At 63.9% G+C, this 15,086-nt stretch overlaps 4 protein-coding genes across 4 annotated transcripts; 3 read left to right on the forward strand and 1 right to left on the reverse strand.

The window, feature by feature from the left end:
• Window positions 1-1,910: 1,910 nt before the first annotated feature.
• Window positions 1,911-5,903, forward strand: MICPUN_102558 (predicted protein; the record flags this gene model as incomplete). The annotated part of the gene is made up of 1 exon (XM_002508344.1): window positions 1,911-5,903. The coding sequence occupies one exon, from the start codon at window positions 1,911-1,913 to the stop codon at window positions 5,901-5,903; it is 3,993 nt and encodes a 1,330-aa protein (XP_002508390.1).
• Window positions 5,551-8,123, reverse strand: MICPUN_108976 (hypothetical protein). Its single transcript, XM_002508614.1, has one exon. The coding sequence runs from the start codon at window positions 8,118-8,120 to the stop codon at window positions 6,462-6,464; it is 1,659 nt and encodes a 552-aa protein (XP_002508660.1). The 5' UTR covers window positions 8,121-8,123; the 3' UTR covers window positions 5,551-6,461.
• Window positions 8,124-8,320: 197 nt separating this feature from the next.
• Window positions 8,321-9,679, forward strand: MICPUN_85739 (predicted protein; the record flags this gene model as incomplete). The annotated part of the gene is made up of 2 exons (XM_002508345.1): window positions 8,321-8,670; window positions 8,764-9,679. The coding sequence occupies 2 exons, from the start codon at window positions 8,321-8,323 to the stop codon at window positions 9,677-9,679; spliced, it is 1,266 nt and encodes a 421-aa protein (XP_002508391.1).
• A 193-nt stretch (window positions 9,680-9,872) lies between these two features.
• MICPUN_61730 (peptidase S8 and S53 precursor) lies at window positions 9,873-14,903 on the forward strand (the record flags this gene model as incomplete). The annotated part of the gene is made up of 1 exon (XM_002508346.1): window positions 9,873-14,903. One exon carries the CDS (start codon window positions 9,873-9,875, stop codon window positions 14,901-14,903), a length of 5,031 nt encoding a protein of 1,676 aa, XP_002508392.1.
• Between the last annotated feature and the right edge of the window lie 183 nt (window positions 14,904-15,086).

The following is a 15,086-nucleotide window of genomic DNA, read 5'->3' on the forward strand; positions in this document are numbered from 1 at the left end:
GTCGACACCCGTTGACACCGCATCGCCACACGCGCCATCCTTGCAGTTGAATTCGACGGCTCCGACGCTCGGATCCGAGAGGTTTCGCTTGTTCCCGTAGTAATCCTCGCACGGAGACCAGCTTTCGTTAGCCCCGCCGATCGCCGGGGAGTCCGCGGCGAGGCGGAAGGTCGTAACGCTCGAAAACTTTGGGTCTTTCTCGACGGTTCCCGTGGCGAATTTGTCGAAATCAATATCATGCTTGAGATCCTCCGCAGTGCCAGTTCCAGTGCGCGTGACTCTTTCGTCCACGCCAAAGATGATGTTGTTCTTGCCCACGGGGACTTGTTTGAGGTTGGAGACTGAGATGGCCATCCCTCGCCAGCCAGTGTCAATGTACGCGATGTTGTTGACGATTCGGCAGTTATCCCCGCCCTGGATGCTGATCCCGACGTTGTTCCCCGAGCGATGTGAAACGTGTTTGCCGTTTTCCGCCTCATTCGGGTAGTCTTTGTATTCACCCTTTGTGTTTGTGTAGCTGTTCATGTACGCGGTGTTGCTGAAAAAGTCAATATTGTCCCCGTCCTGACTGTGAATGCCGCTGAATCCATTCCAGTACGCGATATTGTTGGCCACCAGGATCCGCCCACCGTTCTTGAACAATGTATTGCGCTGCAGCGAGATTCCCTTGCCCTCGTCGATTTTAGGATGAACGAAATTTTTGGTGCCGACCCAGGAGTAGATCTCGTTGTAGTTGTCGTGTACCTTGTTGCGCACGACGACGGCGCGGTAGTCTTCCTGCCCATCGGGCGCCTCACGTGTCATTTTGTCGGTCGCATAGGTGACCACCAGCGCGTGGGTGCCCGAGTAGGACTTTCGGGCGCAGTTATCGACCTCGTTGTCAAAGATCCAACCGTACTCTGAGTCCGCAAAACGGATCCCGCCGCCAGGCATGTGGTGAACGTGGGACCCCGAAAGCTCGACGTGGTGCGAGTCTTTGACCCACACGCCACGAGTGTCGGTGTAGCTCACGCGCGGGACGTTGGATCCCAGCTTCGAAAGGCTTTCAGCATAAACCTTCTCTGGGTCGTTCCAGATGTTTTCGGGGACGCGGTACTTGATGACGTCGTTGTCTTTATACACGAACTGCACAGCCTTGGCGGTGGCCAGCGGGATGTTATCTACCTCGCCGTGAACATCCAGGTTGCGAAGTCTGACGTAGGATGAATCCTGAACGCGGATGATGTTGCCCCCGTCGCCCTTCAGCACCGTGGAGGAATCGTGCGAGGTAATCGTGATCCAGTTGTCGGCGTCGCCGTGCACCTCCTTGACGAGGAGGGTGGTCTCGCCGTGCCACAGATGCGGGTCGCTCGCGCTGGTAAACGAGTAAGTCGAATTGTACGAGGGATTGGTGAGTGTACCCACGATGCGCAGCTCGTCACCCGCTTTGAGGGCTCCGGTGGCCTTATCCGGCGTTTTGAAGGCGGTGCCGAGCGAGGTTCCGTCGTTGTTATCATTGCCAGACGCCTGATCGAGGTAATAGGTCGCGCCGTGGACCCCCCGAGCGCACAACGCGAGCAGGACCACGAGCGAGACGATCGGACGTGATGATCGCATAGTCAGGCCGTCCGATCTCGTCCGATGAGCGAGTTGAAGCGCCCGAGCGCGCAAGACTATGAGGTCGTGCGTGGGTCGGTCGCCGCCGAGCAAAAACGTTGGGAAAACCGTTAACTTTTATCATATGGACGCCCAGTCTGCTTTTTGCGTCTCCTGACGGCAACCACAGAAAGGATATTTGTCATAACCACCACGTTTTCCCCCACGTTTTCCCCCACGTTTTTCCCCACGTTCCACGTTTTTGGACGTTTTTCTGGGTTTGAGTCCGATCCGTTGCACTGCCTTCGCAGACTCGAGCTCGCGAGCTGGGCGACATGGAGGGTTCGCGGCGGTCCATCATCTCATTCCTCACCCTCTTGGTGGCGGCGATCTCTCCCGGGGTGCAATGCGCCTCATCGGATTCGTGGGTAACGCCGCAGACGGCGGGGAAGATGACGCATGTCATGACCCTCCCGCGCGAGATAGTGCAGGCGACGCCGTCGGCGTGTCCGTGGGACGAACCGGGGCTCGTCGCGTGGACGCCCCCGAGTGGCGCGGCGCCAGACTACACGCTGCCCGCGAACTCAAAGGTACTCATCGACGCGGACGCCACCGTCGGAAACGTCGTCATCCCCACGGACTCCGAGCTCGTGTTTGCGAACGCCGACGTCGAGCTCAACGCCGCGAGCATTTCGGTCCTCGGGAAGCTTCGCATCGGCTCGCGAACCTGTCGCTTCGGGTCCACCAAGACCGCGCGCATCACCCTGACTGGCGCGGCGTCCGATCCGGCTGCGTCGTCGGCGCTCCACAAGGGGATCGTCGCGTCGGGGTCGGGGTCGGTCGAGATGTACGGCGCGCTGCGTCAGCCCACGTGGACGAGACTGGCGACCACGGCGGCGGCGGGTGACACCACGATTGTGCTGTACGAATGCGTCGAGTGGGCGGCGGGCGACGTCCTGCTCATCACCACCACCCACGCAGAGGACCATCGCCGACACAACATGAACGAAAAGCGAACAATATCCGCGGTCGAGTGCGACGAGCGGACGGTTGAGGGAGCGACGCATTCGTTCGGTAAGGTGACGCTCGCGTCGGCGCTATCGTATTCGCACTACGCAGCCCGCGGCGAGTACCAGGCGGAGGTGGCGCTGCTCTCGCGAAACGTGGTCGTTCGGGGCGACGCAACCTCAGTACCGACCGATGCCCAGCCCGCTAACACGATTTGTGCCGACACCAAACGCTCCGACGTCCCTTGCGCCCCGTCCTACACTTGCGAAGTAGGCGGGACGCCCTCGAGTAACTGCGGCCCGTATTATCTCACCGGTCACGGCGGCCACCTCATGGCTGGCGACTCGAGCACGGCGAAGATCTCGAGCGTTGAGTTTCACCGGATGGGTCGCACTAACGAGGTCGGTCGGTATCCCGTCCACCTGCACATGCTCGGGACGGGTGGCGTCGACAGTTTCGTATCCGACTGCTCGGTGCACGAGAGCTACTACCGCGCGTTTGTGGTTCACTCGACCAACAACACGCTGGTCACCAGAAACGTGGCCTACGACGTCATCGGACACGCCTTTTACCTCGAATCGGGCGAGGAAGAGGCCAACGAGATAAGCTTCAACCTCGGCTCCCACGTCCACCCCATCGGCTTTGCAGAGGATATGACGGGCCAGAACACGAACGATGAATTCCAAGAGGACGCCAGCCATCCCGCGGTGATTCCTGCAGACGTGGCCGCGTCGCCATTCTACTTCTCTAACCTTCAGAACAACATCACTGGCAATGCCGTCGCCGGCGGGGGATTCGCTGGGTTCACCATGGTGGGTTTCCGAAAGGTGATCAACGGCGGGTCGTTCACACCGAGCGATTACGTCCCCGAGGACAGACCAACAATGGAAGATGGGTTCTACGGCAACTCTTGTAGGAGCGTCGGCTGGTTCTGGAACCTGGCTCCGTGCTTCTACGTCGGTGGGATGCTATACGAGGATGCAGGCGACAGCAACAAGCTCAAATATGTCCCAGCCCGCGTTACGAGTAGCTCTGACAAGAGGCATCCTAAATCCATCGTGGACGGAACCGACACGTGGAATATTTTTGTGAACTCAAGGGCTGCGCTGTGCCCGGTGGCCAACGGAGATTGGAACGTCCGAGGCCGGTGGTACAATGTTGACGTGGTTGATATAGGCGACCGATCCATGAACGCCTTTGGGGAGCAAAGCTTCCGTAACGTGTACCTGAAGTGCCGAACTGATAACACAGACGGGACTGCAACGATGAGTCCGGCGACAACCCTCCACGAGAAGATGTGGCCCGACATGAAGTTCAAGGGCTTCCGCAGCTACGACACGGGACAGAAACATCTTGTCGAGGACTGGATCGTCGATTGTGGCTCTCAGGCGAGCCCCTTGATGGACACCTATGAGATCAGGAGGGCGCAGATCTGGTCGTTTCCTCATGGTGTTAACATCAATCAACACCAAATTATCTTCAGGAACATCACCTACGTGGATGCCCCCGACCAGAAGAAACTTTTTTCCTACGACGTTGGATCCAAGGACACGTACTCGACGTACTACATGACATTCAGCGACGCCGATGGAAGCATGACGCTAAGAAGAGAAAACAACAATAAGCCGTGCGCACCGACAATTGCCGGAACTGCCGGGATGATCCACTCGGTGAGCTCAGGCGGAGACTCGGATGATCTCATCCACCTTCCTGCGAACATGTGGTACAAACTCACCGGTCTGGATGAGGCGATTTCGAGAGGCACGAACACAGCCGACGACCGATGCGCCCTGCACACCGAATCCGAGTATCCGTTCTGGCTCTGCGACCAAGGTAAAGTAAACGTTGGGTCCTTTATGCCCGTGCCAAACAACCAGGATTCAAGAGACTCCAAAAAGGAGTTTGGCAGGTTGACGCACTGGGGAGACACCATCGCTCAAGGCGTTCCCATGTCTGGTCAGGCGCAGGTAACCGGTCCATTCGAGCATTCTAAGCGCGGTGGCTGGTTCATCCGATTTTATCAGTCCGGCGATAACAGCGCCTCGACGGCGGCGCCCAAAAAGCTGGAGATTGACAAGGTCCAGCTGGCGGCGGAGAAGCAGGTGCTCATGATCGCCACGGAGTACCCATCGGGCACGACGTTCGCCATCACGCGCAAGTACGGAAGCGGCTCGGGGGACGTGTACACGTACACGGCGGCGTCCAGCGTCGAGGAGGTTCGCGGCGACGACGCCGGCACAACGTATTTCTTCGACGACACCTACCTCTATCTCCGCCTCTTCCCGTCGGGCGACAAGCACGAGTACTTTGTCGACGGGCCCATCTGGGTCCCTAACCGAAAGGGTGGGCGCGAGACTACCGTGGAGGCGACTTGGTCGTCGGGCTCGGGCTGCGGCACGGACAATTGGTGTCCGCTGACGTCTCCGGCTGATCCGCCGGCTCGCGACGTTGGCGTGGTGGAGAACCCTATGACCGTCGTCGAGACGGCCGCGTGTCCGACGCAGTCCACGCTCTGGCCGCTACGCTTGCAAGCTTCGTCCAGCTCTTCGAGCTCTGGCTCCGGCTCTGGCTCTGGCTCTGGATCCCCACCGAGCGAAGACAAGAAGGACGACAAGAAGGACGACAAGAAGGACGACAAGAAGGACGACAAGAAGGACGACATGAAGGACGACAACAACAAGAAAGATCTCTCGGCAGACGAGAAGGCCCAGAAACTCGAGGAGAAGAAGAAGCAGGCCGAGGAGACCAAGGAGAAGATGCTCGCCAAGATTGAAAAGAAGCTTCAAAAAAAAGCGGACAAACTGGCAAAGGCTGCGCTCGAAGGCAAGAAGGTGAGAAAGCTGAAGGCGAAGATAGCCGCGCTGACGGAGGAGGCAGCCTGCTTAAAGTTTTACGAGGACTCGAAGATGGACTCGAGCCTCGGCGAATGCGTCGCGACGAAGGTGACCTCGCGTCGCCGCGGCCGCCGCCTCCTCGCCGAAAACTACGACACCGAGCTCATCATGACCGAGGATGAGATCAGCGTGGACGCACTCCAGGCGGCGGAAGCGGCCCTCGTTGCGAGCGGCGCCGAGGGGGTGACATCCGCCGCCTCCGTCGATCCCATCGAGGAGCTCAAGGTCATCCCCGGCGTCGAAGCCGACGACGTCGCGACGTTTGAGGCGCAGGTGGATGAGGTCGTGGCTTTGTCCCCCGCGCCCGCGCCGCCCACGTCGGCACCCCCGCCGCCTACCCTGGAACCCGCTCAATCGGGAACCTCCCGCGCCGCTCGCTTCGTGACTGCGGTGGTCCTGGCGGCGTCGGCGGTTCTCCTCGCGTAAAGAATGCACTACGAATGGGGGAAGAGCATCCCCGGGCAGTTGTGGTAACCTGCTGTATCAAAACCTCACAACCGTTCAAAGCAAACGAGCCGGACCCTACAGGTGGGGGTTGGCTCGAGCAGTTGTGGTAACCTGTATCAAAACCTCACAACCGTTCAAAGCAAACGAGCCGGACCCTACATGTGGGGGTTGGCTCGAGCAGTTGTGGTAACCTGCTGTATCAAAACCTCACAACCGTTCAAAGCAAACGAGCCGGACCCTACATGTGGGGGTTGGCTCGAGCAGTTGTGGTAACCTGCTGTATCAAAACCTCACAACCGTTCAAAGCAAATGAGCCGGACCCTACATGTGGGGGTTGGCTCGAGCAGTTGTGGTAACCTGCTGAAACAAAACCCAGCGTTGGGGGTGAGAGGCCATCCCGGCGCCGCGTCGCATTCACTGAAGCTGAGCTGAATTTAGTTTGCGAGAGTGCTTGTCCCATGTGAATTTGACAGTTTGAGGTCTGTTTTCTTTCCAAACCTACGGGAAGCTCCACCTGGACGACCTGTTGAACCGGAGTCAGTCCGAGTCCATCCCCCAGTCCTCGTCGATTTCGTCGTCCGCCGCCGCGGGCTCCTTCGCGACTGGCGGCGCAACCGCCTCCTTCTCCCTCCCCGTCTTCTCGGCGGGTGCGGAATCGTCCACGCCTTTCATTCTCCCCTCCGCCGTCGCCGCCTCCTTCTCCACAATCTCCCCGTCGCTCTGCACCTTGGTCCAGCTGCCATCGGAGGTGACGCCGCTCTCATCGGCGGAGTCCGCGGCGGAGACGGCCGCCACGCGCGGATGCGCCGGCGGCTTGGCGGTCTCGAAGTGAGCCTCGGGCGCCTCCTCGGCGTTTTCTGACTCGATCTGTTTCCCACCCTCCTCGTCCTCCTCCTTCTCCTTCTTCTTCTCCTCTTGCTCTTCCTCCTTCTTCTCCTCTTCATCTTCCTCCTTCTTCTCTTCCTCCTTCTTCTTCTTCTCCTCCTTCTCTTCCTTCTTCTTCTCCTCCTGCTTCTCATCCTTTTCATCCTCCTCCTCCTTCTCCACGCCGAACTCGAGCTTGATCCTTCGCAACGCGTAAAAGTACCTCTGCCAGAACTCCTCGCGAGTCACGACGAGCGGAACGATCCTCGCCTGCAGCTCAGCCATGAACGCGTTGCCCTCGAGCACGGATTCGATCTCGTCCAGCACGGTGGGAGAGTCCGCGTCGAAACCCGAGGTCCACCGTTCGAATCCCGCGAGGTCCTCCGGCTCGTCGCAGTACGTCGCCGAGTCGCGCTGCATCGCCGCGACGCGTTGCTCCAGCGTCTGCGGCTTGGGCCTCCCAGGGTTAGGATTAGGGTTAGGGTTCGCGGCGTTCGAGGAGCCGGCGCGAGGCTTGGAGCTCGCTCGATCGGACGCGAACTTCGCCGCCAAGCCGCCCCCCGCCGCCGCCGCCGCGCCGGCTCCGAGGCCCACCCTCGACGTGAACCCGCCCCCGTCGTCTTCATCGTCTTCGTCGTCGTCTTCGTCGTCGAGCGCGAGTTCCTCCTTGAGGTTCTTGAAGAATCGTTTGGACGCGCCGAGCACGCGAACGCCAAAGTCCTCGACCCTGTGCCCGACGTCGTCGAGCGCGTCCACGGTGGCGTCGAACGCGCGCGCCACGTCCGGGTCGAGCCTCGGTCCATCGTCGCCAGCTGTGTCGTCATCGTCGTCGCCGTCGCCCAGGTTCGCATCGAGCCCGAGGCCCGCGGAGTACTCCGCCGCGGCGACGTCCCCCGCGAACGCGGCGGTCTCGTCCACGGCTCGGTCGTTAAACTCGGACAGGTCGTGACGCACCACCTCCACCGCGCTGGCGACGTCCGCGCGGACGGTTGATGCGACTTCCGAGATCTTGCCTCGCGCCGCGGCGAGGGCGCCCCAGACGGCGTCCGGGATGAGCTTCTCGTCGCCCTCGTCGTCGCTCGTCTCGAAAGATCCGTCGGCTCCCTCGGGGGGCGCGCCGTCGTCGGAGCCGCTCGCGCCGCGCGCGTCGGCGCCGAGGTCCATTCCCCCGTCGGTCCAGTGGTCGTCCATCGGCGTCTTGTCGTTCTTCTCGGCGGCGGTTCGCCGCCCGGCGCGTCCCGCGGCGGCGCCCCCGCGCTCGCTCTCGGAGTCCGAGTCCGAGTCGAGGATCAGGCCGCCGACAGCGTCCGCAGCCTTGCGGAAGAAGTCCATCGCGAAGGGTTCGCGCGGCGGTCGGGGCGACGTGGGAACTGCCGCCGTCACCTCGGAAACTTCACAGACCTTCTTCTCGGAGCCAACGGCAGCGCCGAGGAGACTGAGTCATCCTGTCCAGCTGTCACGAGCGCGGGCGTGCACAGCTGGCGTATCCATCGCGCGCGCACTCCCAAACCCCGCGGCCCGCGTCGGTCGCGATGCCGGCGGTCGCGGCGGTCGCGGCGGTCGCGCCGCGCGGAAGCGCGCGTCGGCGGCGATGGTCGAGCGCGCCGCGCCGCGCGGGCGCGAATACACGCGCGAATGCGACATCGACGAAGCGCGGTGGCGAAGAGGCTCTTCCCGAGGAGGAGGGATCGTGGCTGGTCACCGGCGCCGCGGGGTTCATCGGGAGCCATCTCGTGCAGCGCCTCCTCTCCACCGGCGCCAAGGTCATCGCGGTGGATAACATCGACGACCGCGGACCTTACCCGCCGGCGTGGAAGGAGGCCAACCTCGAGGTGCTCGCCGACACCGCGAGACGGACGCGTGCGTCGGGGTCCAGGCTGGTGTTCTCGCGATGCGACGCCCGCGACCGCGCGCGCCTCCGCCGGCTCTTCCCGGGCGGCGACGACCTCCCCGCCGGTATCGACGACCTCGACAGCGTCGACGAGGACGACGACGACGGCGCGCTCGCGTCGAACCCGCGCCCGATGCCACCGGTGTCGAGGGTGATTCACCTCGCCGCTCGATCGGGCGTCGCCGGCGCCACCGCCGATCCCGAGGGCGCGACGGACGCGAACGTGGCGTCAACAGCCGTCCTCCTCGACCTCGCGTCCGCACACGAGTGCGTGTCGTTCACGCTCGCGTCGTCCGGGAGCGTCTACGGCGAGTGCGCCGTGGACGTCGACTCGGGGGAGCCGGTGGCGAGCCGCGAGGACGATTCGACGGATCACCCGACTTCGCCCTACGCGGCGAGTAAGAGAGCCGCCGAGCTCATGGCGCACGCGTACGCCTCCCTCGCGTCGGCACCCTCGGCACCCTCGGCACCCTCGGCACCCTCGGCACCGATGCGGGTGACCGTCGCGCGGATCTTCACCGTGTACGGACCGCGAGGCAGGCCGGACATGGCGGTGTACCGCTTCGTCGCCGCGCTTTTGAAACGGGAAAAGATTCGACGCTTCGGCGACGGGCAGTCGACGTGGCGGGATTACCTCCACGTCGACGACGTCGTGTCGGGGTTGCTCGCGGCGGCGAGGAGGGGCGAGGGTGCCGAGGTTGGTGCCGACGCGTTCGCGATCGTTAACCTGGCGAGCGGATCGCCGACGCGGCTCGGCGAACTCATCGACGCGGTGGCGAGCGCCGTCGGTTTGACGAACGGCGCCGACGAGTTCGTCACGCAGGCGCCCGGGAGGCCCGGGGACGTCGGCGGGACGTTCGCTGACGTGTCAGCGGCGAAGTCGCTGATTGGCTGGGAGCCGACGATAGGGCTGCGGGACGGCGTGGCGTCGACGGCGGGGTGGTACGCGTCGGAGGAGGCGCGGGCTTGGGGCGGAGGCGGGGGCGACGGGGATACGTGAGCAATTTTGCAAAGGGTTTACTGTAGGGTTTAGGGTTTAGGGGTTAAAATCTCACGTCCCGATTGGTCCGTGATAAACTGGAGTGCGCACTTCGATCGAGAGCCCCAGTCAGCAGCTTGCGAATCTTCGATTCCCCTCGGCGGAGGCGGAGGGTCGCGCACACACCGCCTCGCGCATCGAGGGACCGGTCGCGATGCGTCGGAGGCGGGCGTTCCTCGCGCCGCTCGCGGCGCTCGCGATCTTCGCGGCTATCGTCTCGGTGGCGCGCGCCGATGTCCACGCGCCCGTCGGCTTCGGTCGCGGTCAAACCTTCCTCCTATCCGCGAGGAGAGTGTTCGCAACGGAGGCGGGCGCCGACGACGCTCGAGTCGAGCCGCGGCGGAGGCTCGTCGAGAACGATCCGCGGTACGGCACCGCGGTCCGGCGCGTGCTGCTCGAGGGCGCGCGCGACGGTCCATCGGAGGGCGGAGGGGAAGGCGCCGGAACGCGCGACGAGAGCGGCCCACCACGTCACGGCACCGATACGCCCAAACGCCGAGACGGCGTTGGGGTGGCGCGGTTAGCGAGGCGCACCGTGGACGCGGACGAAGAACTCGCCGCGGAAGCGAACGGTACCAAGCCGCGGCTGACGTCACCGAGGCCCGGGCCTCGGGGCGGGCTCGGGGCGTCCGCGAAGCGCGCGTCCACCACGCGAGACACCGGCGACGACCGCCCGAAGATCCCGACGACCGACGGCCCCGAACGAAAGAACCTCGATCCTCGCTGGAGGCTCCTCCTCCTCGACGACGACGACGACGACGACGCCGTGTGGTCCAACCCGGGGGATCTCGGAGCCGACGCGATCGCCTCGTCGTCCTCCCAGCTCCTCGTCGTCACCGACGGACGCGCGGGCGTCGCGGCACAGCTGGCCGACGCGCTCGCGACGAACGGCGGAGCCCTCGGCGAGATCGTCCCGGCGTTCTCGTGGACCGCGATCGGCGGCCCGCGCGCCGCGAACGCCGCGTCCGCGGTGCCGGGGGTGACGTGGGTGGGCCCCGTACGCCCCGAAGACGCCATCGCGAGGGCGTGGGACCCGCTGTTCGAGGCGATCGCGCTCGGGGATCGCGCGCGGGTGGACGACGCCATTCGCGGATTCGACGGAGGATTTGTCGGCGGTCGGATCGCCGCGCGGGTCTACCCTCCGTCTCTCAGCACCCCCGACGGCACCCCCGACGGCACCCCCGACGGCACCCCCGACGGCACGCGCGGGATCGTGGACGCCCTCGCCGCGCGGATACGGGACGGATTCGCGACCGCGTCGGGCGACCCGCTCGCGTCGGCGTCGGCGTCGGCGGACAAAAAGTTTGTCTCGGTTTCTTTCGCCGCGAACGCCGCGCCTCGCGCGGTGGGGTGGCTCGCGTCCCTCCGCGCCGTGCACCGCGTCGCCCCCGTGCTCCGCGTACGTCCCGAGAGGTTTTCGAAGGGGTTCATCCCGCGTTCCTCCGGTAGGTTCGGAGCCGGCGGTCGGTCGCTTTCAAACTTCGAGGCGACGGAGGTTGTCCAGGGCGGGGAACTCGCGGGGGTGAACACGAAGACGCCCTTTTACGACGCCGGCATCGACGGCGCCGGGCAGGTTGTCGGGTCGGGCGACAGCGGCTTGGAGGCGCGGCACTGCGCGTTCAGCGCGCCCGGTAAGGTGGTCATGCACAGGTCGCTCACGGGGGATACGCGCGATCAGAGCGGCCACGGCACCCACGTCGTGGGGTCCATCGCGGGTGACTTGACCTCCGACGGGTCCGGGTCCAAGTACGACGGCGTGGCGAAGAAGGCGTCGGTGGCGTTTACGGACATGGGCTACGAGGTCAACGCGACGAGGCTGTGTTACTGCTTGTCTTCGGCGACGTGCTCGCCGAACGCGGCCAACGAGGACTGGGACGGCCAGTATGACGGCACGCTGGCCAACGGCGAACTGGACAGTTCCACGTTCACCCTGGGCGGCGTTACCTACCCGGTGTCGAACCTTCACGCGTGCAAGGACGGCGCCGGCGATCGGGCGTGCACGAAGTACGATAGATCGTGCGCGGACGAGGGGATGACGGACTGGCACCATCCGCGAGGCGTGCTGTGGAACCTTTGCTGCGTTTTCAGCGTCGTGAATGGCGAACAGACGGCGTCGTGCACGAATGAATGCGCCCACGATCGGACGTTAAACGAGAAGAACTTCCTGTGCAAGTACAACGGCAAGGCAATGTATACTGAGGCTGACGAAACGTGCAGCACATACGCGGCGTACGGCGTCACCGAGTATTTTCCCGATGGATTCGTGAAGGAGTCTCTGAAGAGCATGTCGGACATCGCGACGGATATGTATGACCACGCAAAGGCTGCCGGGGCGAGCATACACTCCGACAGCTGGGGCGGCAACACCCCGGCTTTCGACGTCCAGACTAACCAGGTTGACAACTACGCCTGGAGCAATCTCAAGTTTCTGCCCATGTTCGCGGCCGGGAACGAGGGCCAAGAGGCGGAGGCGAACACCCCCGCGGATTCAAACGGTAAAACGTATAAGTACACAGACGGAAGGGGCACTCTCGGCAATCCGACAAACGCTAAAAACTGCGTCTCCATCGGCGCCGCGTTGTCTGACAACTCAGAACCCATCGATAACTCCATGCTGGCGACTAAGTTCGGCGACAAGTGGGACAACAGGACCGACTGGACGTGGCAGGTGGACATCGGCGGATCCGAGGGGACGCACTGGAGCAGCTCCCTCATCCGAGGCTTCCGCGCCGACGTCACGATCTCGGCACCCTCGGGTGGGGACCATTCCCTGGACGGGCGCGCTGCGGTGGTCGCGGATCCGGTGGTTCTGTGCAGCACGATCCTTAACACGGCTGAGATGAAGGACAAGGTGGTGATTTTCCGCTGGTCATCCTGCCTGACGATCGATCTCATGATCGATCGCATGCAGCAGATGGTAACCGCGGGCGCGGCGGGCTTCATCGTGTATGTATTCGACTGGTACGAGCCCGAGAGATTCAAGTTGCTCGCCGCCAACTCTGCCACGGGATGGACTATTCCAACCATCGTCCTTCCGGGCAAGGAGGGCGAGCTCCTGAGGCAGCTCGTGGACCAGAGGGGCGCCGGCGTGACGCTCGGGATATCCGGGCCGATCCTACCCCCGAAGAACAAGTTTGAAAACATGGCGTCGTTCAGTTCCCTGGGGCCCACGTACAATTGGCTGATCAAGCCCGACTTGGTGGCGCCGGGAGACAGCATATATTCCGCGTCTATCCTGACGGAGGCGGAGGTCGCGGGCGGCGACACCTGCAAGAAGGTAGACAAGGACGGCACCTCGATGGCCACCCCGGTAGCCGCGGGCGCGTTCGCGCTTCTCAGGCAGTACTTCACCGACGGGTTTTACCCCTCGGGTGAGAAAAAATCATCCGACGCCTTCGTCCCGTCGGCTGCGCTTCTCAAGGCTGTGATGGTCAACGGCGCTCAGGCCCTCACCGGGTTTGAATCCGACGGCTGGCCCATCGACCCGCCGCCCTCCACGAAGCAGGGTTGGGGACGCATCGAACTCGCCGCGTCCGTGCCTTTGCCGTCGTCGGTCAAGCTGGACGTCTCCGCGCAGAAGACGCCTACGAACCTAATCGTGGTGGACGACGTCGACGATAAGATGACGGCGTCGAGCGAGCGCGGGCTGTGCGTCGACGTCGACGGCTCGATCGAGGATCTGCGGGCGACGCTGGTGTGGACCGACCCTCCCGGATCGATGGCCGCGGAGGGGGCTCTCGTCAACGATCTCGACCTGCAGCTCTTCTTCGGGGATGCGGGTGCCGGTAAAATGCTCTGGCCCCTCTCTGGGGATGATCTCGACGGCAATTTCCCCTTCAACGGAGACGGTTACAACAACGTCGAACGGGTGATATGGAGCAAACCCGACGTCGGACGGTACTGGATCAACGTCAAACCCTGGCAAGTACAGGTGCCGCAGCCCTTCGCGCTCGCGGTGACGGGCCAGGTGACGGAGGTGGCCGGCAAGAAGACGAAAGCCTCGTGCTTACCGCCGCCGCCCCCGCCGCCGCCGTCGCCGCCGCCGAGCCCGCCGCCCCCGCCGAAACCCCAAGCACCCCCCGGCGCCGCCATCATCGGTCGCGCCGTCTCCACCGGCTACCTCTCCGGCTGTCTCGTCTACCTCGATGCCAACTCCAACGGTAAACTCGACGCGGACGAGCCACAGTACACCACGGATAAGTTTGGCGGTTTCAGCCTCGAGTCGGCCGCCGGCGGCGACGTTAGGGTCAGCGCCTCGCGATCCATCGCCGGATCCGAGGCGTGCGCCGATTCCTTCACGGGCATCGCGCCGGGCGTGACGTCGCTCGCGTCCGGCGGGGTAAAGCCCGGTACGGGCCGCGTCGTCACCGCGCTGACGACGGTGGCGAAGGCTATCGACAGGGTGGATTCGCAATCTCGCGTCAAGGAAGTCTTCGGGATACCGGCAGCCGTCGACATCGCCACGACGGATCCTCTCGCGGCGCTGGCCGCCGGCGGGGACGGGGGCAAGGAGCTCCTCGTCGCGACGACGCTCGTGACGAACCTGGTGTCGACGCTGACGTCCTTGCTCGAGAAGGCGAGCGGCGACGCGTCCACGGCCGAGAGTCACGTCGTCCGAGCGCTCGCGGCTAAAGTCGTCGACGCGAGCGGTGGAGCGGCGGGCGGTCGTCGCATGCGAACGCTCCTCGCGTCGTCGTCCTTCGACCTCGCATCCGAGGAAACCGTCACGTCCATCGCGGACGCCTCCGTTCAGAACGCCGTGGCGGCCGGGGCGACCGCGCCGAGCTCGGCGGCGACGGCGGCCGTCGTCAAGCTCTCATCCGCGGCGGCGACGGTCTTGAAGACGGACATCGCCGCGGCGTCGACCCCCGAGGTGATGATGACGTCCGCCGCAGCGGTGTCGGCGGTGATGCAGGGCTCGGAGGTCAAGACAGCGGTCGCGGATGCGGGGGGAGGCGGTGCGCTCGCCACGCTGACCCAATTGGCCGATGCGTCGACGATGAGCTCGAAAGTCGCGACGGCGAAGCAGACGGTGTCGGTCGACTTGCCGAAGGCTCCGCCGCCGCCGCCGACGTCGCCGCCGCCGCCGCCGCCGAAGCAGCTCGTCGTGGATTCCGGTGGATCGACGAGGCGCCCGACGGCGGCGGCGGTGATGGCGGTGGCCGTCGCGTGGTTGATGTTGTGAGAGCCCCGAGAGCCGCCGCGGATGTTCATCTGTCGACCTCGCGCACAGGGCCCCTAACATTAGTAGCTAGACGATTTCCCTTCGATGGCGTGGTAATTTATTCATCGCTCGCGATTTGTCGACGGGTTCGTGTTCGTCGCGTTGACTACCGGCTAGCTCTAGATTGTCGTCATTGCACGCCGC

This window comes from Micromonas commoda, chromosome 10, assembly GCF_000090985.2.
Source record: "Micromonas commoda chromosome 10, complete sequence".
Classification (NCBI taxonomy): Eukaryota; Viridiplantae; Chlorophyta; class Mamiellophyceae; order Mamiellales; family Mamiellaceae; genus Micromonas; species Micromonas commoda.